General features: G+C 42.6%; 1 protein-coding gene across 1 annotated transcript in view; it reads right to left on the bottom strand.

Moving 5' to 3' along the window:
• Nucleotides 1–641: 641 nt before the first annotated feature.
• The window catches only part of PPARGC1A (PPARG coactivator 1 alpha), a 152,767-nt gene continuing 128,592 nt past the window's right edge, over nucleotides 642–24,816 (bottom strand). Inside the window, exons 8-13 of the mRNA XM_055000027.1 lie at nucleotides 14,032–14,947; nucleotides 12,791–12,892; nucleotides 12,520–12,640; nucleotides 8,558–8,679; nucleotides 8,046–8,197; nucleotides 642–4,902 (exon numbers count right to left, since the gene is read on the bottom strand). Of these exons, the coding sequence (XP_054856002.1) occupies nucleotides 4,799–4,902; nucleotides 8,046–8,197; nucleotides 8,558–8,679; nucleotides 12,520–12,640; nucleotides 12,791–12,892; nucleotides 14,032–14,947 (1,517 nt within the window). The 3' untranslated portion in view covers nucleotides 642–4,798. The remainder of the gene's footprint in view (nucleotides 4,903–8,045; nucleotides 8,198–8,557; nucleotides 8,680–12,519; nucleotides 12,641–12,790; nucleotides 12,893–14,031; nucleotides 14,948–24,816) is intronic.

The following is a 24,816-nucleotide window of genomic DNA, read 5'->3' as shown; positions in this document are numbered from 1 at the left end:
TATTGTAAAAACCATACCTGCGCTCTGTACAACTTTTTTATCAAATTAAAGTCACAACAATTAAAACAAAACATTTTTCTAAAAAAAGGTTTGTGATGGCTAGTTCCAAAACGACCGTCGATACATAAAATAAAAACCACTTCTTAATGATTACCCACTTGAGAGGCTTTACATAAAATTAGGCTATCTCCTAGAAAAAAAACCTTGTAAATGAGAAAAATCTCACCCCCCCCCACCAAATTCTGTGCATATAAAAACATCCCCCCTCAAATAACCCCCTTCACCCTGACAAGGAAAAAAAAGATGCGAAGGGTGTCACAGAAGTGGTTAAAGCCTGGTTGATTGGGATAGCTTTTAAGAAAGGTCATGATCAGGGCTTTTTTTCAGCTGGAATGCGGGGGAACGGACTTCCAGAACCTCTTGAAAATGGTCACATGGCTGGTGGCCCCGCCCCCTGATCTCCAGACAGAGGGGAGTTTAGATTGCCCTCCGCGCCGCTCCAGCGGCGCAGAGGGCAATCTCAACTCCCCTCTGTCTGGAGATCAGGGGGCGGGGCCACCAGCCATGTGACCATTTTCTCCGAGGGCAACTCACTGAGTTCCACCACCACTTTTCCCAGAAAAAAACCCCTGGTCATGATTTAGCTAACACACTTTTAAAAGTTCTGTTGTGTTCAATGTAGAGAATTAAGAATGTGCTTTAACTGTCCCATTAGTATCAACAGGACTCAGGAACGAAGAAGCTGGTCAGCAGATCCAGGAGGACTAGGAACCCCATTGCTTAGCTCCTCCCCTTCACATGGCTCCTCCTCTCTGCACAGCCCCTCCCCATAGTTGTGCCATACTTCTGTGGCAACCAAGATGGCCAGTCCTGTCGCTGCTGAACATTTAGTTTAGTTCCAAAACTCTCTTTTATACTTTACCTGGTGTATAATATGGTTGCTGCTGCCTCAGTGGGTGCTCCCACCAACATCAATCTCCCCTGGCCTCAGGATTAGGGCAGACCCTGGGGTGGCATATCCTACCACAGCTTTCCTAACCATTCCAATTAATCTGAACAAACAGTAGCAACTCACTGCTTTCCCCAGTGTTACTCCAGTAATTTTACCACAGACAGCCAAAACAAAGAGCGTTCACGGAAGCCACAGGATAATCTCTGTCTTGCAAGTCATGTCTCCAATTTAAAGCAAGTTTTGAGTCAACAGTGAATAGATTATACCAATGTGAAATCCAGCTTCCAGTGGCCCCAAAGCTTTTTAAAAGAATCTTATGGCATGGAGTCAGGAAGTCATAGGATTTTAAAACTTAGAATTAGGCTTCACTACTAGCAACGTCCTCTTCCAATAATGGAGGAACACCAATACCCTGATAGATAACCACTCATAAACTGCTCTAACCACAGTCCTTTAGATGGTTACAACCACGCATACTCACCAACAGGAACACAAGTGACCTGTGATGTTTCCAATACATCTGTTCACTGTTTCGTATGACTAGGGCAATGCATCAGTTTTCGAGAACATCACGTTCTTTTTTGCTCTAGGTGATTGCTACCCTATTTCACTCAAAATGTTGGCTGCTCATATCAGGAACACTGCAGGCTTAAGAAATGGAAGGAGGGCCATATGACCGAGGATGAATATAAAAAAATTGCCAGTGCTTGTAGAGAGAGCATTAGAAAATCTAAAGCTCTGTATGAGCTTAGGCTAGCAAGAGATGCAAAACAACAAAAAAGGGGTTCTTTGGTTAAGTTCAGAGCAAGAAAAAAAACAAGGAAGTGGCAGGCCCACTGCAAGGAGAAGAAAGTGAAATTTTAACAGGTGATAAAGAGAGGGCAGGACTGCTCAATTCCTACATTGCCTTGGTCTTTTCTTATCAGGGAAACTGTCGGAACCCCCCCCCCCCCTAATGAAAGAACGGAGCTGTAGCCTAGCATAGGCATAGGGTGGGACATGAACACCTAGCTTTTTAAAATGAAATTAAGTCCTTAGGGTCAGATGAATTGCATCCTAGGGCACCAAAGGAACTCACTGATGTAATTGCAGAGCCTCTGTCTTTCATCTTTAAGAACTTCTGAAGAACGGGCGAGGTGCCAGAAGACTGGGGGGGAGGGGGTCCAATGTTGTCCCCGTCTTCAAGAAGGGGAAAAAGAAGGTCCAAGTAACTGCTGATCCATCAGCTTGACATCCTTACCTGGAAATGTTTTAGAACAAATCATCAGTCAGCTCTTCAGCATTTAGTAAATAAGGTTCCACACGATATTCTTGTTGACAAGTTGGTAAAAAGTGGTTTGGATCCTATTACTGTTAGGAGGATTTGTAACTGGTTGACAGATTGCACCCAAAGAGTGCTTGTAAATGGTTCCTCATCTTCTTGGAGAGGAGTGACAAGTGGAAAGCCTCAAGGATCTCCCCTGGGCCCTGTGTTTTTCAATGCCTTTATCAATTACTTGGATAAAGGAATAAAGGGGATGCTAATTAAATTTGCAGATGATACTAAACTGAGAAGAGTAGCAAATACTGTAGAAAACAGAATCAAGATTTAGGATGATCCTGACCGGCTGGAAAACTGGGCTACAACAAACAAAATGAATTTCAACAGAGACAAATGTAAAGATCTGCATTTAGGTAGGAAAAGGCAAAAACATACTTGTCTTGGCAGTAGTACATGAGAAAGTATCTAGGGTTTTAGTAGACCATACACTGAACATGAGTCAGCAGTGTGATGCTGTAGCTAAAAAGGCAAATGCAATTTTGGGCTGTATCAACATAATTATTCTGTCCAGATCATATGAAGTGATGGTATCACTTTACTGTGCTCTGGTTAGACCTCACTTGGAGCACTGTGTTCAGTTTTGGGCACCACAGTTGAAGGATGTTGACAACCTGGAACATGCCCAAAGGAGGTAAACACAGATGGTGAAGGGTTTGGAGACCAAGTCCTATGTGGAAAGGTTGAAGGAACTAGATATGTCTAGCCTGGAGAGGAGGTAACTGAGAGATATGATAGCCCTCAAGACTTGAAGGGCTGTCATACAGAGGATGGTGCGGAGTTGTCTTCCATTGCCCCAGAAGGTCGGACCAGAACCAATGGGTTGAAATTAAATCAAAGGAGTTTTTGGCTAAACATTAGACAATTAGAGCGGTCCCTCAGTAGAACAGGCTTCCTCAGATGATGAGCGCTCCTTCTTTGAAGGCTTTAAAAAGAAGCTAGATGGCCATCTGACAGCTTCTATGACCTTAAATGAATATTAATTTAGGCAGATGATGAGGGGAAATGATGAGCCAGTGCTATGTTCTTGTGGCCCTTTTTTATGTGCCCAAGGTAATGCTAATTGCCACTTTGAGGTCAGAAAGGAATTTTCCTCCAGGCCAGATTGGCTGAGAATCCTAGAAGTTTTCTGCCTTCCTCTAGGCATAGAGCAGGGGGAGTAGGGAGGAGGTAGCTATGAATTTCCTGCATTGTGCATGGGATTGGACTAGATGACCCTTGGGATCCATTCCAGGTCTATGTTTCTAGGTAGCGTGTGCTCCCATAGGTAGGCTCGTAGAACACACAGTTGTAATGTCTCCTAAAGGACTCATATTGATGGTAGATGGTGATGCCCCACTCCTAGGAGAAAGATGGGTACAGCAATGGAGGACTAGAGCAGCTATACTACACCCAGGCTAATGAATAAACAGGACTTCAAAGCGCTTGACTTCAGCAAGAGTCATGGCCAATTTTTCTAAACCCATTAAAGGAGGGATGTATGATGTGCGTAAAGCATTGATATTTCTGCACTCAACACATTCACTCACACTCGCACACTTCTCTTTTTTACAATCAAATATATATAAGCCTAAGTTCAGCTTTCTAAATAGGTTAGTGTACAATATTGTTTTGCTTTGTATAATTACATTTGAATATTCTTGATTAAGAAAAAATTCAGCAGTTTTTTTTAAAAGAAGGCTGCATTTACAGTGCATAGCTGTAACCAAAAAAAATGCATTTTCTCGTCATATGGTATGTACACAAAATAAAAATACTCCATTTAACATCTGTAAATACTCAACTACATTCTCAAATGTAGTGAATAAAACAACTGTCCATCCACCCCCAACCCATATACCCAAGACATCCCCTCAACTCATGGCAGCTTATCCAATGGATAATGTTGACAGTTAATGGGGGGCCCAAAAATTTCTCCATGTGAGATAAACATTTTGGACACTGACACAGATGTCACAATTAAAAAGACGAAACTTTTAAAATGCCACAGAAGTTTTTCACCCTTCCATATTTATCTTTTTTTGCCTTCACAGGAAAAGCACAACAGAGAGAGATGGTGGGTTTTGCAGGAACTGTAGTATTCTTCAGGATTGTCATCATATTAAAACATGTTGTGAGAAGCTCATTTAAAAATAAAGAACCAATACACATCTCTTTCAGACGTCAGCAGCTGAAGTTTTGAATTTGCTTTGTTTTGAAAATGTCTTATGTACACATTTTGAAGTTCTCATTTTTTTAAGTGTATCTCTATGGAACTGCTGCCATTTCAAGTGGTTTCCACTTGGCACTCTCTATGAAAATCAAACTCTCATCCTCTTTGCCCTGAGACCTAGGGGTACATGCTCAAACGAGACTGATTTGTTTCTTCATTCTTTAAGCTGCTGTGTCCATGTAAACCATGTTTTCAATAGAGAGAGTGCAGAGTAGGAGAAATCTGTAAGCATGACTTTCTTCATTGTCCGTTATTGAAGGACATGATGTCCATGAGGTATTGGCCATCCGTCCGTTATCCTTGGCCACGATGTACGTTACCTCCGTAAGCTTCGCTGTGCCTCTTTAAGCAAACTGTCAAAATCCATGGAGTCATACTTGCTCTTAGTAGAAGCAGGATCAAAATCATCAGAGTTTGAATCTGGAAGGGGGAAAAAAAAGTTGGGCGAAAGAACCTCAATGACTTTTGTGGATCTTTCATCACATGGCAATAAGAGTGAGTTTATACACAGTTCAAGAGCAGCCGAGACTCACATGCTGCACTGCCGGTTGGATTCCAGCCTCCAACACTAAAGGAAGAGGATAATGTTGTGCTCTTACTGGGTGCCCCGAGGCCACTGAAAGAAAAGGGAGGCGATACGGTGCCCTTACTCCAGAGTGCCAAAAAGAAGTGGAGGAGATGCTGAGGTCACAGGTAGTAGAATCATTCAGTAACTGCACACTTGTGGTCTCAACATCTTCGCTACTTTCTGGTCAGGGCACTACATCTCTTTTCTCCTTCAGCGATGCTCAGGGGTAGGAACAGTAATCCTCCCTTTGAACCACCAAGCGAGCTCTTTCTGTTTGGGAAATGCCATGAGATTCATGAAAGCTGGATTCTAATAAGCTAATTAATTATTATACATAGTTACCTTAGGGCTTATTTATTTTTGGCAACAGCCCAACCAGTAAGGCAGGCTCCTACTGCTATTCATTTAAGGGCCCTCTCCAACACTGTGGAAGCCCCTGCGGAGTGTGTCACAAATGGCTGCCAGTTTTGGAACTAGGGAGGGAGTTTAAAATACAGCTCCTCTAGAGCAGAAATCCGCACCATTATGAGCCAGGCTCGGAGCTCTCAAAATTCAGGGCTACCAAGAATGCTGTTCTAAGGAAAATTTATCTTTGCAAAATGATGTGGGAACTTTTACAATGTTATTTAAAACAGTTATTTATACGATCTACCACACAATCCAAAGCAGAATCATGCCCTTCTAAGACTTCAACAGATTTAGAAGGGTTTAAGTGCTTAGGGTTAACGGCATGCTGACAGGGCAGAACAAGTTTTCCGTATTTTATGTCTTTTGGTCATAGATCCAGAGGAGTTAGATGTGTTAGTCTGTAGTAGCAAAATACTAAAGAGTACAGTAGCACCTTTAAGACTAACCAACTTTATTGTAGCATAAGTGTTATATCGTGGCAAGTTGTGAATTTGGTGATGATCCCTTATTGAACTGTTTAGTATTCCCCCCCCCCCCCGATCCCTTTAGGCCGAAAAGCCTGTGTAGTAGTTTTAGTTTCATTTTCCCTTCATGTTGTGGGCTGTTTGTTCTCTACCAAGCAGAGGCCAGGGAAGGCCCTGCTTTTGTTCAATAAAACTTTCAAACCTTTAGACATGGTGTGCTGATGGAATTATTACAATAAGCTTTTGAGAACCACAGTTTTCTTCGTCAGATGCATAAAATGTACTAATTGATACATGTGAGCAGGGCTTTTTTTCTGGGAAAAGAGGTGGTGGAACTCAGTGGGTTGCCCTCGGAGAAAATGGTCACATGGCTGGTGGCCCCGCCCCCTGATCTCCAGACAGAGGGGAGCTTAGATTGGTGGCATGGAGGGCAATCTCAACTCCCCTCTGTCTGGAGATCAGGGGGCGGGGCCACCAGCCATGTGACCATTTTCAAGAGGTTCCGGAACTCCGTTCCGCTGTGTTCCAGCTGAAAAAAAGCCCTGCATGTGAGATATAAGGTTGATTTATTGATGCAAAAAGAGTGAAAAATGCATATACCCTTGACTGGAAAACTTAGATGTGAGGAAACAGAAAGTGGTGTCAAAATAAATAATCAAAAGTTTGTTTCTGACAACAGAAAAGTAAAATTAAGACAGAGATTAGAAATCAACCACAGTTCAGGATATTTTTGTTTCATACTGACATAAGTCACCTGTCCTCTACAAGATTCTTTGTTTCTCTTACCCAGAACGTTTCTCATTGGTGCCCTGTTCTGCTGTGTTGATTAGTTTTACCACTGCCTCCCAACTTTGTGCCAATATACTCCCTACATCAATACATGTGGTTCTTTGAAATGAAGGTACTAAAAGAAAAATCCAAGAGGACAAAGTATAGTTCTGAGGAGGAAAATGTTTGAAGACCTATTCTCAAACAAAAAAAAAATAGAGAAGGCCTATTCTCCATGATGAATAATGATCAAGAAGGTTTCTTTCAGGCAGCTTATTTTATACCCTAGATGTTTTGAGATACCAGAAGCACCCCTGACTTCATCACTGTGAAGATAAGTCAAATCAAGTCAAGTCCTCAATCTGTCTTCACTGGTTTTTTATCAGCCAGCATTTGAACAAATGATTTGCCACCTTTTATATTTTCATCACTGGGTTTCTATCTCTCGTAGAATCAGCTGCCTCTCCTCAGCTTTACACTATCTATGTAGCCAGTGAAGTGAATTATAGCATATTCACTGTGAACAATGCATATCACCTTTATCATTTAGACTCTGAGGAGACATCAATTGGCTGGGGAAAATATAGATTGGTATTCCCTTCGCACATCACACAAAGCAGAGGGCAGAGCATATAAGATTTTATACAAATTGTATTACGGCACTACACTGGAATTTTAGCGAGTGCAGTGATTAATTAACTCCACCCTCACCCCAACACATAATTAGACCATCAAGAGGGCGTACCAGTGGCATTACTCTTATTCCCACTTTGGTAAAAGAAAAATACCTAGAACAGAGTTCCCTATAAAAATGAGACAAGAGTGTTAGGATATACCAGGTTTCTGGGCTGTCCTATCTGCAATATGTACAAGTACTACTTTTGGTAACATTTGAGTGAAACTTCATAACCCTACTGAGATGGCAAGAATGTATTCTATTCATGCATTCTATTCATGATTTGCAACTGTTTGACTGTTAGCAGGGCTTGCAATCTAACGTGGCCCAGTGTGCAACCTCATTGCTGGCAGCTGCACACTAGCACAGTAAACAGGTTGACTTGAGAACTGTGCGAGTGATGAAGCAACTTCACCACCAGGAGAAGAGCTGGGCCCACTTTTATGCCATCCCCATTCCAATACCTGTTCCTGTTGCCTCAGTGATGTTCCACATTGCCAGAAACAAGCACAGCTTGTTTAAAAAAAAGGCAGTCCAACTCAAGTTTCAGATAAATAACTCTAATTTTTCTTTTTGTTTCCAAATTTTAAAAACACAGAACAACAAATCACATCTTTGGTATAACTCAATTACAGGTCTCATTTTAAGCACTTCATTTCAGGAACGGTAAGGGTCCTACCTAGGTCTGCATAGTTAGACTTGCAAAACTGTTTGTGTCTGCAAAAATACAACTCGAAGTCAGGTTCGTCGGACCTGCGCAAAGCGTGTCCGTTCTCCAGAGCAGCAGAAGCGTCGCAGGTGTAGCGATAGGTGATGAAACCATAGCTATCCCTACAAATGGAAAGAATAGGCAGCCTTTGAAAGTGAAAATTTTATAAGCATCTACGTAACCTTTTCTTAAGCAGCACAACTTCAGCAGGGGCTCAGAAAGTTCATGCCAAAAACACAGTATCCATTCATCAGCATGGCTGCCTGGATACTTATTTCTGGGTCAGAAAATCACAGCTATAGCATGATGAATAAATAGGGGGAGAAACGGTTTGTGGGGGGAGCTTTTTAAAAAACTTAGATTGTTATTAGTTATAGCACTTGGGGGGGGTCAGTCCTCATTCTCATGAGCTGACCAACTTTCTATAAAAATATAAATATGGAATCTTCGAAGCAAGAAACAATCTTAAAGTCTTGTTTTACCCATCATCCTGTAGATTTATTGTGTACTCCTCAATTTCGCCAAAAACTTCAAACCGGTCTCTCAGTTCTGCTCGGGTGGTGTCAGGTCCAATTTTCCCAACATAAATTACACGCCGTTCTTCCTGTCAGCATGGAGGAGACCAGAATTTCCACATGAATAGGCAGAAAATGGTGAGTATTGGAATAGAGACACATAAACCTGGGGTAATTTATACTCCCAGTGAATGCAAAGACCACCTAATGTGTTTGATCAACTATGGTCTAAAGTGCAATGGGATGGTTCCCTGACAAGGGGGATGTTTACACTTCTTGTTCTCCTGGCACACTAATGGAAGTACTTTTGGTCCAGGGAAGGACTGGCCTGCAGAAATGATAGCAGAGTCAAACAACCTTGGAAATGGGTCACACTCTAGACTGAGTAAGGTGGAGTGAGTACACACAAACACAGGACACGGCTTTATATTGAGCTAACCCATGACTGTCTAATGTCCAAGATCCCAGGCAGGTGGCCTTTTCTGGCCTTTCCTACTAGAGATCCTTTAGGCTTGCACGCTAGACCTTGTATATCCAAATTATATATTCTTCCAATGAGCTCCAGACTTCCTCATAGAAACGAAGTCCCTGTTTTTCAACACAGGCTGAAATGTAACCACACCATTGCAGAAGTTTGCAAGAATTGCTCACCTGCTACTTTTGGGTCATTTCCTCACACCCACAGTCCAGGAGACAGATTCAAAGATTAATTATCTTCTAACGTAAATGGATAAAACTCTGCAGTTGGGGACAGCCCACTACAATTTGTCTGCTGGGGAGGGGTACAAGGTATTTCTGAGGACTGCAGAGCTCAATGGCTAAAGGTTCTACTGACTCAAATCCAGGCCTCCACTTTCTTGCAACCATAACCAAAATATTCACATGTCACTGCCTCTACTACAGTGGCGTGACTAAGAAGATAATGATGATGAAGGCTGATTGTTGAAGTCTCTCGGTGCACCTTGAACTCCACAAAAAAGTGTATAGATGTTAGGAAAATGCAAGCCTGACCGCCATATCTTTTTCGTGCATCTTGGCTCTCTTTTAAGTTGCCTCTGTTCTTAATAACCCTGCCTTGGAGTAGGGGAGGATTCAGCTCATAAATTGGGAAACAGTAAAGATTGCACACGTACAGTAATATTTTCCCCCTCAGAATGTCTTACCAAAACAAAAACTTAACTGCGCTGAACCACTTGATAAGAAACAATTTGGTTGACTCTAGCTATTGAACCTAAATGACTGACCAGATGGAGCAGAACGTAACAGCAGACTTTCTAATACACTTCCTCTCAGATAATATATCTCGATTGGAAGGGGGGTGGGAGCATAATGTTTCACGCACCAACACTGAAAATGTAATAGAACAATGTGAGGGGAATAAATACGGCATATGCTTCCGTGAGATTCGTCACGAGTGTGATTATTTTTGGCTTTTATTTCCTTGTTTTTTCTCTGGGTGGGGGGAAGTTTCTAAAATGGAATCATTTGCAGAGGTGGGGGAGGGGGAACTCAGTAAAGTACGATTAAGGGAATAAGTAAAAACGACCAAATCACAGAAATTCAAATTTAAAAGTGAAATGTGCCATATGTCGTTCAAGAGATTGTGCTAACAATTCCCTTAAACGGCATAGCATTGTGGCTAAGTATCTGAGGGCATACGGTGCATTTCAACTCTGGCAAAGGCTTACGTTGCTCTTCGGTAATTCCAGTAGGATTATAATGCTGCAATTGTGGTCTCTCTTATAAAGCCACATACATTTACCAGAGCCAAGGCTGTGCAGTTCAAGGCAACTACAAAACTACTGTTCAGTTCTGATGGTTTCAAATAGGTCACTCCTGCTTTCTCCTCCCATCAGCTGGTGTGGTGGTGGAGAGTGCCCTCAAGTCACAGCTGACTTATGGCGACTCCTGGTGGGGTTTTCATGGCAAGAGACTAACAGAAGTGGTTTACCATTGCCTGCCTCTGCAAACCTGGTTTGTTCATTGGAGACCTTCATTGGAGGTCTCCCATCCAGTTATTAACCAAGGCCGACCAAGCTTAGCTTCTGAGATCTGATAAGATCAGGCTCACCTGGGCTACCTAGGTCAGGGTCCCATTAACTGGTATTTACTGGAATATGGGCCTATATCCTACCATTAAGCACAGCAAATTTTGGAGCCTTCCTTTAGTCTAAGGAACTTATGTGGAAGAGCCACTTAAGAGGGAGGAAGGCTTCCCTTTTTGCTGAGCGGAGTGTCAGACTACTACGCATCGATGTATGTTTGTGTCTATTCTCCTTTTTAAGTCGTCTTCTGTCAGACGAACCTCTTTGAGGTGGAGAAAGGTTTCAAACTTGGAGGAAAGTAGGAAAAGACAAGCCTTTCTTATTGATGTTACTGTATGGAGTTACAGTCAAAACTTTTCACCATCAGGTCATCGGGCATGAAAATTTAAGAAGGATTTGCTACATTTTAACTGCTATTGTTTAATGCCATTTCTGTTACACTTTCAATGAAATTCATATTGTTTGGGTTTATCTGAGAGATTTTCCAAACTGGATCTCAGACCCAACCCTAAGGCAGTTTAACACACCCAAGATGGCACCACAATCATGATGCTAATTTCTCTGTTGCTGCAGCACAGTGCCAAATACATGGGAGGCGGAACTCCTGGGAATCTTTGGTCTTATTCTTGAGGCCCTCATCTCTGCTTCTTGAGTACTGTTAGCACCACAATACCCACCTTTGTGTCCAGGGCTTTTTTTCTGGGAAAAGAGGTGGTGGAACTCAGTGGGTTGCCAGCACAGGGGGCAACTCCTGGTGGGAAGTGGTACCACATGCGCATGCGCAAAGTGTGTACACGCTTTTGGGACCGTGTAATGACATCTTTGGGTCAGCTGGAACAAGGGGGGAGTTTTTTAAAGTTTAAATTGCCCTAAGTGAAAATGGTCACATGGCTGGTGGCCCCGCCCCCTGATCTTCAGACAGAGGGGAGTTTAGATCTAAATCCCCTTCTGTCTGGAGATCAGGGGGCGGGGCCACTGGCCATGTGACCATTTTTGGTGGCCTTCCAGCTGAAAAAAAGCCCTGTTTGTTTCTTTAAAGAAATAAAGCTAATGCTTTTGAAGGCAGGGAAGGCTGACACAGAAATGACAGCAACAGTTGGGGGATGCCAACTACAATTCCCAGGATTCTTTAAGGGAAGCTATGATACTCAAACCATTATAAAACTATGTCATAAATATTTGCCTTGAGATGAACCCAAGCACAGAACCTCATTTACTGTTCTATCTGCATCACAGAAGGCATTGTATCCATGGTGGATTTATATATTTCTATGCATCCATGTACCATCTAGATTTGAGCTACTTTACTGCTTACAGTCTATAATAAAACGCCTTCCTAATACAACAATGTCTGTAGGGGTTACTGACCATCTACCCCCCATATATGAGTGACCACGCATGGTTAAGCCACGCCTCCACCTCCGTTGGATGTTATATGGTTTTTATATGGTGAGCAGGAGTTTTATTAGAAAGTTGTGTTAATTTATTGTGATTTTATCTTCTATATTTTATCTTTTGTTGTAACCCGCCCTGAGCCCGCTTGCGAGGAGGGCAGGATATAAATATAATAAATATTAATAACAACAACAACAACAACAACAACAACAACTTTCAATGGCTATTGAATGTAGTAAGTAATTTTTTACAGGAACTTTAAAATATTACATTTTAAATTCAAAGTGAGCACTGAAATGAAAGCAAAGTGGAACCTAAGAAATCAAAATTATTGAGAAACGCATGTGAACAGATTAGCTTGTGCATTTTTTTTGTTCAACCTGAAGAAGGAAAAAAAGTAATAGAAAAGTCTTGGCGTTTTAAAAAATAATAATCTACAAAAGAAAAACAAATCTCTTTCAAGATGAAAGTTATCTGCATAATGCTTACAATTGCTTTCTGCCTCTGCCTCTCCCTTTGTTTGGCCCTTTCGGATTCCCTTTTTTCATACTCTTTGCGGTATTCCTCCCTCTTCAGTCTTTCATGCTGATATTCCTCATAGCTGTCATATCTAGGGAGACATAACTTAATCATTAAATCAAGCAACTGAATTTCCCAGAGGTACAATGAAGGGATGAGTGGTTTGGGGTTTTTTGGCACACATGCACAAGAACAGTATGTTAAAATGTGAAATACATATAAATACATTACGATATGTTACCGAGGTCTACGACTATATGGTGATCTGGATCGTGATCTTGAATACAAGGGAGAACTTTTGTATGCCCGGGGTCTACAATGACCAGATTCGTAGTAATAAGATCTGTTAAGAGAAATTTAAAAAGGAATATTTGTTTTGATGGCTTATTTATGAGTAATTCACAATATGTTCCTATCAGCTCCCTCAGATACAAATCCATCATTTCTCCCTAGGCATTTGAAAGGATTCTAATGATAATTAAGGGTGCTTGCCTAGTCATCTAAGATCATAAGGATTTGCTTGTACAGAATTCTGATACTAGTAGGAGCTAGCCAGATTCCTCTGGGAAGCTTACAAGCAGGACATGGTATCTGTCATTCTGCGTTGTTGGACCAAAATGTTAAACAATCACTGAGATACTACCTCTGTCATGGAGCTGTGATATGGCCTGGCTTAATTAATTCAATTAGTAAACATATCTTCCATAAACATGTCTAATTCTTTTTTTAAAAAAATACAGCACATTCAGAGCAATAAATTCCTTAACTGTATACTTTTGTATGCCCTTTCGTCTACCTGGACCGTTACATCCTGGTTTGGTTTGAATCCTATGAACAAGTTCCTTGTGAACTAGATAGTCTTCCTCTTGTAAAACCACTTCCATTTCCCCAAGGATTTTTGAAAATTGCTGATTTTGCACGAACAGAAGTACTAAAATAAGAGGAAGCATGGTCCACAAGAAAGAGAATCTACTGTGCACAGAACTTGGTTCATATAATTCAAGCCCCTGTGTTTGGAGTGATTTATTTTCTTCCTAAAAATTATTTACTGAGATTAGAATATATTGCCACACTAGCTGTCGATCTCATTCTATATGAATTGTAACTAGCTTAGTATTGGAGAGGTTGTTGATAAAAGGTTAGCATGGTAATGTTTTATTTTTGTACTAGAAACAGAGCACATTTAAAAGAATGGGCTCTAGAAAATGGAGCACAGGAACACTGAGCTTCCCACCATAGCGGCACCCTCTGAAGGGATGGGCTGCTTTGCCTGGCTGTCCCGCTTCCTGTGGCAGCAGCACCCTCCGAAGGCTGTACTGGTGACAACTCCGTTTTTATCCTGGTGCTCCTGCACAGGCACACCAGGATAAAAAGTGAGTCAACGCCAATACGGCTTGCTTTTTATATAGAAAGATTTTTCATAAGCTGACTTCCCATTTCTATCGCACCACATTTTCTGCAGTTATTCTCCCTGGATGGTACCTTGAAGAGGATCTACTGCATGGTGACCTTGACCTTGATCGGGAATATGGAGAACGGGAAGAAGACCTGCGCTGAGGAAAGGACCTTGATCGAGACCGTACCCTTTGGAATCTTTGAGAAAGAAAGGATTTGGATGGAGACGTTGAATCTCTGCACAGAGAGTTAAGGGAAGAGCAAGAAGGTGATAGGTCAAACAAGGAGTAGGTTTGTGTCCCATCCCATGAGCAGCACAGTTTGTCACTTTTGTCTTCACTGTCATCAAAAAGACCATCCATTACCAGCCCTGAATTTAGAAACATAGGGAGTCTGGAGAATTGTCCTTTGTTATAATTGATGTCCCTCAGTTCACCGCTCTTAGTGGTCTCTTCCTCAAAAACAGCTTGGCTAGGGTGACCAAAGTGCTTATTAAGTTCAGCCCGAATTTCCTGATCTTGGAGCTGTTTCCGGTTGTTGCACTGAAAATCCTGCTGGGTCACCTGTGAAATCTCTCGCTTGCTGTATGGATTGGGTGGTTCCAAAGGAGAACAAATAGGACATAGCCGCCCAGGCATGCAGCCTTTCAATTCTACTTGTCCGGAATCCTGAAGTTCCTGGGATAGGTTGAGACGTACTTCTGTTTTTGAGTTAACAGACTGACAGTAGTCATGGTCACCAAACAGCCGCAAGCCAGGTCGCTTTGTCTTCCTCTCCTCATGGCCAACAGACAGGACAGCTGTCTTGCTAAGGTGTGAGTACAGCTCCGACTGCTTTGGGCCCTTCTGAAGCAAGTTATGTCCTTCAGAGCTGGAAGACTCACTACAGCGGGGTTTTGAGGAAGGGGGCACAACAGTCTTGCACGATGACTTTGGCTTTGGCGAAGTCCTAAAAGGGTTGTCTTGGTTGGCTTTGTGAGGAGGAGTTGTAGGTGGAGTAAGGCCTGAGAACAAAGCAGAGGGGGGGAAAAAAACCAAGAAGTCCTAATATGTGAACTCTAGACTGCATGATCCAACATCCAGGCGTCCAGTCCATGATGCTACCTCCCTCCCTTCAACTCCTTACCCACAGCCCATCCTCCCTTTGAAGCCATTGGCACAATCTGCTAATCCTCCTCCCTTACCGAAACGAAGGCTAAACATAGCTGGCTGGATCTGTCTCTTGGTTTGCCTCCCCCACCTTTCTCCCCTCACTCTATTGCCTCCCGTGTCACCGATTCGGATTGTATCTCTCACAGGGCGGGACTCTCTTACTTTTGCTATAGCTGATCTCATTTCCAAGTTTATTACAGTCACCGACCAGCAAAATAAATCATACAAGTAAAGTGTATGGAATGGTGTTGCACAAATAATAATAAAAAAAATTGTGCTAAAATGTTTTTTTTAAACCAAGGATAAATGCTTTTAGGGCATGACAGACTGAAGTTACTACCAGCAGTTTCCTGCCCGTGGCATTAGCATCATGGGCTTGTCTCAACTCCTTTGTGACATCAGCATCCAAGATCTTGAGGAGGGAGTAAATGTTATTGTTTCTTTCCTCACCAGAATTGCCCTAAGGGGAACTGAGGCAACGACGACATGTCGAGAGTGATACCAATCGTCCAATCGTACTAGTGTGGTACAGGAGATAAGCTGCAAAGCTGTTGAAAGTGCCGTTTCAAAGGAGCCCCAAGAATGGAATCCACTAAACGTGGGGAAATGTTGTGCTTCAGATATGAAAGAAGACAGTACCAATGCCCCAAGAAACATGGTAATATTTTCTCACCAGGGATTTCAATTTTTTAAAAAAGTATTTTGCCATCTAGTACAGTCTTCATGCTATGAATCCACTGTTTAGACTATAACTGTAAAAATATATTTGCACCAGCACAACTTCAGTGGGATTCATTACCCACAACACAACACTGAGGAAATTTAAAATTGCATATAGTCCCTTCCTCCTCTCCAGCCCTTCCAGGTGTTCTGAAAGCCAAGATTAGTAGATGAATGCCCAGAGAAAGGGAAACGTTGTGCAAATGCACGGGATAAGCCACAAACCAATGGGTCGTTGGGGGCAACTGAACAGCCGAGGGGCCTGCCAAGCTGAGCAGACCCCCTGCAAGGCTGCCAGGGCCACTGGAGCGCAGCTCAGCTAAGTCCCGGCTACCAGAGACCCTGCAGAGCGGAACCCCATTGGGAATTTTTCTGGTAAGTCAAAGGGCCAAACTACCCCTGCAGAAAACATGGCTCTGCAAGAGGGGAGCAAGTGCGGCCTGCCCTTAGAAGCCCTCCACTGAGCGATTCCTGACTTTCGTATGAAGAATATATTTCTGGAGCGAAGGAGCGACATCTTCCTAAAATGTGACGGAACAAGCAGCCAACGGCACTACCATTGAAATGGCAACTCTCCAACATAAAATGCGCTTGGATACCAGCAAACATCACGAGGGAGAGAAACTGAAATTTACTCTAGGTTTAGCAAACAGAGGCTTAAGTAAATACAGAGGGAGTAAATGTCAGATCAACAGGTAACAGGTTTACTCCTACAGCATGATATTAATTTACTATGGTAGATCTCTTGGTAAAGATGAAAGGTTACACACAGGCATAACCGGGGCTTTTTTTCAGGGGGAACGCAGGGCAACGGAGTTCTGGAATCTCTTGAAAATGGTCACATGGCTGGTGGCCCCGCCCCCTGATCTCCAGACAGAGGGGAGCTTAGATTGCCCTCTGCGCCGCTCGGCAATCTAAGCTCCCCTCTGTCTGGAGATCAGGGGGCGGGGCCACCAGCCATGTGACCATTTTCTCTGAGGGCAACCCCGAGTTCTACCACCTCTTTTCCCAGAAAAAAAGCCCTAGGCATAAACAAAATCCCGGAAACAAAAGAAGTCAACGCTTCCATCCCACTACTGATAATTTTGCACAGTCGATTTCTGCAGTTCTTTTAAGTTTCCTGTAGGTTTCATAAAATGTGAAGTTACGGCAGACAGTGCTGAGGGTTGGGGGAACAGGCTTTCCAAGAAATTTCAGAAATATCCAACAATGGAAACTTCTGCAAACAGTCAAATATCTTCCACAGGAAGTTTAGGTATTGCATTTCCTTCTGAATGCAGAAAATGTCGTGATAAAAAAAATGTGGTCTAGAATTTCAACCCTTCACTTCACTGTTACCATGCAAATTTAAGATCCCTGTACAGAAAAGTACATCCAGTGAGAGGAACCATCAGCCCAATAACTTGGGAAATTAGTTCTGGTCAAACTGTGTACCCTACACATGCTCTGCTCATAGAACCTCCCCACCTTCAAGCACACAGACACCCCTTCATCCAAGGTGGATCCCAACAACAAGCTCCAAAGTAGCAATCCAAAGAGTCCACATGTCCATAACAAGCATTCCAAAACCTCTGCTGCCGTGTCGTGTTGTGTGTGGTTCAAGGGAGTGCCAGGAAAAGCAATGCTGGGCACCATGTTGAGGATTGTTTGGCTAGGTGGATGATGATGATGAAGAAGATAACTGCACTTATATGCCGCTCTTTGACACAGATTAGCGCCTCACCCAGAGCGGTGAACAAGTTAATTTTACTATGTGCTCTTGTGGTGGTTTAATATGTGGTCTAATATCAGCCCTAGAATTGCTGATGTTCCATTTCAGCATTTCTTCAACTCTTTATTGGATTCCTGCTGATGCTCTGTCTTTGTAAACTCTTGTTTCTTTACCCTATGACATTGTTTATGGAAATGTCCTGAAATTGACTGTACTAATCTCACACTGTGTAATCCGCCTTGAGTCTCAGTGAGAAAGGTGGACTATAAATAAATAAAAATAAATAAATAAATAAACATCCCTACAATGCAGCTGGGGAGCTGGGGCTCAGAGGAGTGGCTTACCCAAAGGCCACCTACGGAGCTCATGGCAGTCGTGGGATTCAAACCAGTAGAGTGCTGATTCGCAGCCGAACCACTTGACCACTGTGCTACAGCAGCAGCTGGAAGGGGAGGGGAGCCACACAATGCAGATACTACACTGGCACGATAGCCTTCACTGAAACGCTCTTTTCATTGACAACTTGGATTGTGCTTGCACTGGAGGCTGCGTCTTAGAGCACAGCAAGGGCTCAGCAAGGGCTGCCTAGTAATGCAGGGTTGCTTAGATGCTCTGAGGAAGAAGCAATCCGATGCCAGGAAATACAATGGTGGGCACCATGTTGAGGATTGCTGAGCTGGGGGTGGGGGGTTGTGGCTCAGTGGAAGGTCCTCCGCTTTACATGCAAAAGTTCCACATTCAATTCCTGCCACCTCCAGTGAAAACAAGTAGGCAGTCGGTGCTGTGAAAGATCCCTACCTGAGGCCTTGGGGAGCTGCCGCCAGTCTGCATAGACAATACTGACCATGACGAACCAAAGGTCTGACTCAGAACAAGGCAGCTTCGTATGCCTTCGCGCATCCAGCTATTAATCTGCAGTCTTGCAGCACATTCCAGAGGATAACATGAGAACTGTGAGTATATTCATATAGGACATTTAAATACTGGCCACGGTTACATTATAATTCTGACCCCGGGAGCTTTACATATCAAATGCTTTCAGAGTCCAATGTGTCAAACTGCTCAGCGTATATCATGGAAAAAATGGAAGGCATGGGCATATCTGCGGACTCACTGTCTATGTTAACATCAAATGCGGCATTTCATCAAATTAAGAGTAGGTTGCTAGATATCGAGCGCCAGAAGTTATATAGCCTGGCTACTAAAACCTGCTCCCCCCTAAGCTTTGAAGTCCCCCTCACTGTGGGGAGGATGGCTCCATATTTATCCTCCCTGCAGGTGCCCCAACTTCGTAGAGCCTTTTCTTTGGCCAGGTGCAATGCTCTGCCTTCGGCCATTCTACATGGCAGATTTAACAGGATAGACTATTCTGCTAGATGCTGTTTATGTGAACGAAAATGTGTTGAGTCAGTTACTCATGTCCTTTTGCACTGTCATTTGTACGCTGGTATACGTCAAACATACTTAAAAGCTGTCTTAACCAGTATGATGGATTGTTCTGACTCGCTCAAAGTCTATAGACTGTTGAACGATTCCCTTCATGATGTCACCAAGAAGGTGGCTGAGTTTCTCCATTCTGCCTTGAAGTTGCGTCAAAGGATATCACGGAGTTAAGCTCTAAATGTATTTTTGTATTTGTAATACAGCATTCTTTTAACTTTGTTCTTTCTTTTTTGTAAGTGGATAACTTGAATTGCTGCTATATGCCAATAAAGGCTAACTTGACTTGATATTCATATAGGAAACGTTTATGTCACATAGAATCATAGGGCTGGAAGGAACCTCTAGCGTTATTTAGTCCAACTCCCTGCACAATGCAGGAAATTCACAACTATCTCCCCACCCCCCACCCCCAGTGACCCCCTGCTCCATGACAAAACACCATCAGGATAATAATAATAACAACAACAATATTCGATTTATATACCATTCTTCAGGACAACTTAACACCCACTCAGAGCGATTTACAAAGTGTGTTATTATTATCCCCACAACAATCTTCCTGTGAGGTGGGTGGGGCTGAGAGAGCTCTGAGACTGACTCTGTGACTGACTCAAGGTCACCCAGCTGGCTTCAAGTGGAGGAGTGGGGAACCAAACTCAGTTCTCCAGGTTAGAGTCACACCAATCTTAACCATTATACCAAACTGGCTCTCACACCAAACTGGTTCTCCCTAGCCAAACTGGCCTGGGGAAAATTGCTACCTGACCCAAAGAGGCAATTGGCCTTACCCAAGGCATGTAAGAAGAGGCCATGAGAACTTAGCACTGATGTAACCCTTCCTGCCCTCCCTCTCATTATCTGCCTAGGTTCATAGAATCAGCACTGCCGTCAGATGGCCATCTAGCCTCTGCTTAAAAACTTTCAAAGAAGGAGAGCCCACCACCTCCCGAGGAACCTGTTCCACTGAGGGATTGTCAGGAAGTTCCTAATGTTTAGCCAAAAACTCTTTTGATTTAATTGCAACCCATTGGAAACCAACAGACTGAGTGTTCTTCTATTTTCTTATAATTAACCATACAACAAAGAACATTAATGCAATTGTCGAAGGCTTTCACGGCCGGAGAACGATGGTTGTTGTGGGTTTTCCGGGCTGTATTGCCGTGGTCTTGGCATTGTAGTTCCTGACGTTTCGCCAGCAGCTGCGGCTGGCATCTTCAGAGGTGTAGCACCTCTGCTAGACCTCTGAAGATGCCAGCCACAGCTGCTGGCGAAACATCAGGAACTACAATGCCAAGACCACGGCAATACAGCCCGGAAAACCCACAACAACCAAGATTAATGCAAATTCTGTAGGATTAGCAGCAGGCAAGGAAAAATTCCATGGGTGTTAGGCAATCCTCTAAAAGAGACTTGGTTCCCCCAGTTGGTTCAGGGGCAGAGAAGAGGTGGGAATTGCAAGACATGAACACTTGAGGTGAAAGAAAAAAACGATTGTTTGAATATTTGAAAATACCGAGTTGGATCCTGTGGATCCATTCCTTGAACTAGAGAAAAGAGCCACTGCTAGCTGAATGGGCGGGACCTAACCAAGGTGGAGGACCAATTCATTTGCACAAGAGAACTTGCCTTTAATGGCAGCAAGGATCCGCCAGATTAAATGCTGTTGCATAGCAATATTCAGCTCAGACAGAAGATACAAAATAGACTCAGAGCTGGCATTAAAAACACACCCAACTTTCCCTAGATTTTATCACTCCTCCTCTTTCACACAGTTTCAGTTTAAAGGCACTCTGGGATAGTAAACAGGGTTTAGAGAGAGCGTTCGGATAGATTTAACTCAGCAACAAATATGCTACAACTAGCAGACGCACTCAAGTCAGAGTTCGCCTGATAAACAGAACTGAACAGTTACCAAGGGATGGGGGGGGGGGGGGAAGAAAAGCTACAACTGAAAAAGGCAAAAGATTAATAATAAGTTATTTGCATGAAACACAAATTCTGTGGCAAAATTCATCTCCAGAACCACATGTAAAAGCTGCTGTGAGCTCTAGGGGGTGTCTGGGGGGAGGTGCTGGAGAAGAGACATTCAATTGCAAAGAGGGAACCAAGGTTTGTAGTAAAAAATGCTTGAGAAGTACAGCTAACACCAATGGAATAAAAATATAGCACATTTAATACCCCAGGATGAGCATATAAAAATACTCACACAACAAGCATACCCAAGACAATGTATATGCTACCTCATCGTTCCAGATGAAGCCTTGTTTTGTGCACGTTCATTAGGTATTAAGTATCGTATTATCTCCAAGTGTTAATACCTCCAAAAAGACATACAATGTACAAGAATCCTTAGATTCACTTGTGCTTCAGTAGCTTTTTTAAAAACTCAGAACAGGAATTCATTTTAGAAATTAAGCATGTGCACCAAGGTCTTTTGGCTGGGGTCTACTTTTAGGCACTAGGTGAAGACTTCTTTTTAAAACGTCTCAGGCATTTGGCAATAATTAGAGTTCTCATTGGCTCTATTAATTCTCATTCTTAACTGATTTAATGGATTTGAACAACTTCTGTTTTCTTTAACTTCTGCTATTATAATTATATATTGTTAGGGCTAGGACTATTCATGAGAATGACTGGATAACTGACTAATTTCACTGTAATACTGTCACAATGCAATGAGCAAACCCCCTGGTATTTAGAGGTTTTAACTGATGTTACTGTGTTACTTCTTTTTTGTGAACCACTTTGTCTACCTTGTACAAGGTTCTCCGAAAGGGTCCTGAAATAAATAAATAAATAAGAAACACCACTATAAAGACTGGGTGAACAATTTATCATTCTGTATCCCATTATCCCTCACGCATTTGGTATCATGTGCTACCAACAGAGTTGCCAACAGCCTGAAGAAAAATGTCTTGTTCCTAGCACCTAAAGCAATGAGTGCTAGCGCCTTAAGAGATGATACAGGGAGTAAGTGGGAGCTGATGAAGCTTCATGTTGTGAACTACAGCAGGAAATGCACTGGGGAGGAAGGAAGGAAGGAAGGAAGAGAGAGAGAGAGAGAGAGAGAGAGAGAGAAAGACAGAAAGAAAAAGGATTTTTTTTTAAAAAAAACAAGCTTGGTCTAAAAATTGAGTGAATTTAGTTGGCCAAGGTCTGAGAGCCAAACTACAAGTGACGAATGACACTTGAATGGCAAGTGAACAGACTCATGTGTATTCCTCTCTGTTCACTTGCGCTCCACCTGATCACGTAGTGAACAAGTGGAGCGCAAGTGGAGTGCAAGTGAACAGGGAGGAATTGTAGCTTGGCCCTAAGATGCTAGACTGGACAGTATGAATTTTGAGAGCAGGCAAGGAATATTGTTTTAATGCTTACCATCATAGAAAATGCCCTGCAAACAGAAAACTACCACATCAAGGAGAAAGGCTCTACACCTCAGTCTTTTACCTGCAGCACTCAACAGGGGGGCATTCAAATATGCCAACCCTAACAGGCTCATATGGTACAACCCACAACCTCAATTTGCTGCACGTGCAACTTAAGCCACATTTCATATACACATGCAGGTTTTAGTGTACACTGAAAATGAAAAACATAAACAGAAGGTGGGTACAAAGCTACATACAAAACAGAAGCATCACAGACACAGATGTGCATGTTAGAGAGCCAGGTCTGGCTGCTGTTGCCCTGTTAAGTGTACAATTGCAGCACCATCTAACATGTGCACAAAGCACGTAAAGATCAGCAGGGGAAAGTCTGTGCTGCACTTTGAGCAAACAAGAAAGTTTTCACTGGTTCTTCCACGCCCCCCCCACCCCCACTCCCTTCTTCCCTCCTGTCACATTCCTACTCTGCCTGAATCTAAACTCAGAGAAAATTAGACTCATATTTATTCACAGTGAGTATCACCTCTGCTTTGCCTGTACTCTAATCACAGTAATCTGAGTTCCATCTCATCCCATGATCCTAAATCAATAGTGCTAAAATATTCGGTCGCCCTTTTGGATTATTTCACACTGGCTGATTTTTCTCCTCAGCAAATGTGTACATTTCCCCCCTCCAAGGTGCAAGGTATATTCCGTGTTCTCTCTTGAACGTAGGAGGTTTTGACAGATTTATGTAAGGACAGATGGCCATTACGGGCTGAAGGCTGACAAGAGGCAGTTCAGAGCATTGTTAACACACTTGCACAAACTCTCAGCAGTGCGGCACTGTGCAGAATGTAATTCAGACTATAGCTTTTTTATTGCTGCCTATTTTCTTTTGTCAAAAGCGCCTGCTGTGCACAGCAACAAATGGCTGCTATTACCCGGAATGTAATGGGTGTCAGACAAATCACGTAACACAAACAATCAAGAGTATGTAGGTCATATTTCAACAGAGCACAACCTTAGCAATATTTATGATTACTGCATTGAAATGTGCTCTATAATAAACAAGTACCTCTACATCACTCACACTTATGTATTTCTCCGCAGCTAACCCGTTCCAAGTGGGACACAAACTAGTCAGCAGGCCTTGCCCCCAAAACCCAAAAAACAGCAGGGGCTTGCTTTCGGTTTCACAATAATTTCCCCCTTCTCCCAATGCCAGAGTCTGCAGTTGTGTCACACACCAAGTTGTGTCACTAAAGTGCATAAAGTGAAGCATCAAGTCATACTGGAAGGATCCCGTACAAGCTAAAAAATGCCCCTACCTATCTTTGAGAAAAAGCAAGAGAGTTTTAGTTAGATGAGGAAAACTTCTGTGGGGAGGGTATACACAAACCTCTCGGGTGCTGCCGAGTCTCTTCTTAAGGCAAATTTTCAAGGTAAATCTGTTGTTTTCCAGCTTCTGTGCAAATTTAGAGCAGGAAAGCAAAAAAGTCCTTCAAAAGCATGGTGAAATTTTTCGGGGGGGGGGGGGAGCTATGCCTCTCCAACTTGCCAATCTCCAGGTAGTGCAAAAGATCGAAAAACATAAACACAAGAAGTCAAATCAGTATATATTAGAGCAAAACTCTCCAGTAAATCAAAGAATCACAATCACAGTGAACCAAGTAATGGAGAATAATCCTAAATAGGAAGGCATCCAACAGGTATAACAAATATCCAGGTGCAACAAAATTCCATTTAGGAAGACATCCCACAGGTAAGCTTCTGAATTAAAGTACTTTTTGTACTCTTAAAGTACTTTAACAGCGCAATCTTATGGAGAGTTACTCCAGTCTAAGCCCATTGACTTCAATGGGCTTAGACTGGAGTAACTCTTCATAGGATTGCATTGTAAGAGTACTTAAAGTACTCTTTACTTTTGTACTTTAACGTTGTACTCAAATATATACTGATTTGACTTCTTATATTTATGTTTTTTGATCTTTTGTACTTACCCCACTTGTGTGGTTTCACTCCTACATTGTAATATTTGAGTAGGTACCTCTTTAGTTTTTGAACCTCCAGGTACTGCCTGGAGATCTCCCAGAATTACAACTAAACTCCAGTCAAGGTCCCCTGGAGAAAATGGCTGCTCTGGAATGTGAATTCTATAACATCGTGGTCTGCTGAAGTCCTTCCTTTCCTCAAACCCCAACCTCTCCAGGCCTTACCCCCAAATCTCCAGGAATTTCCCAACCCAGAGTTGGTAACCATATCGCCAATGCACATTTAATTTAAATGCATTTATTTAAACATTTCTTTACTGCTTTCACATAAACTCAAACCTGTTCAACAATAAAACTATTAAACCGAACTATTCAACTATCCCACTTTCATTTATCCAAATCTCAAATAATCTTTTTTAAAAAAGACATTCTCACACTGCATTCTGATTTAAAATTGGAAGCTCAAACGTGGTTCACAAACAAAA

This window comes from Eublepharis macularius, chromosome 15, assembly GCF_028583425.1.
Source record: "Eublepharis macularius isolate TG4126 chromosome 15, MPM_Emac_v1.0, whole genome shotgun sequence".
NCBI lineage: Eukaryota > Metazoa > Chordata > Lepidosauria > Squamata > Eublepharidae > Eublepharis > Eublepharis macularius.
Note: the sequence above shows the minus strand (reverse complement) of the source record. Positions and strands in the feature narration are given on the sequence as shown.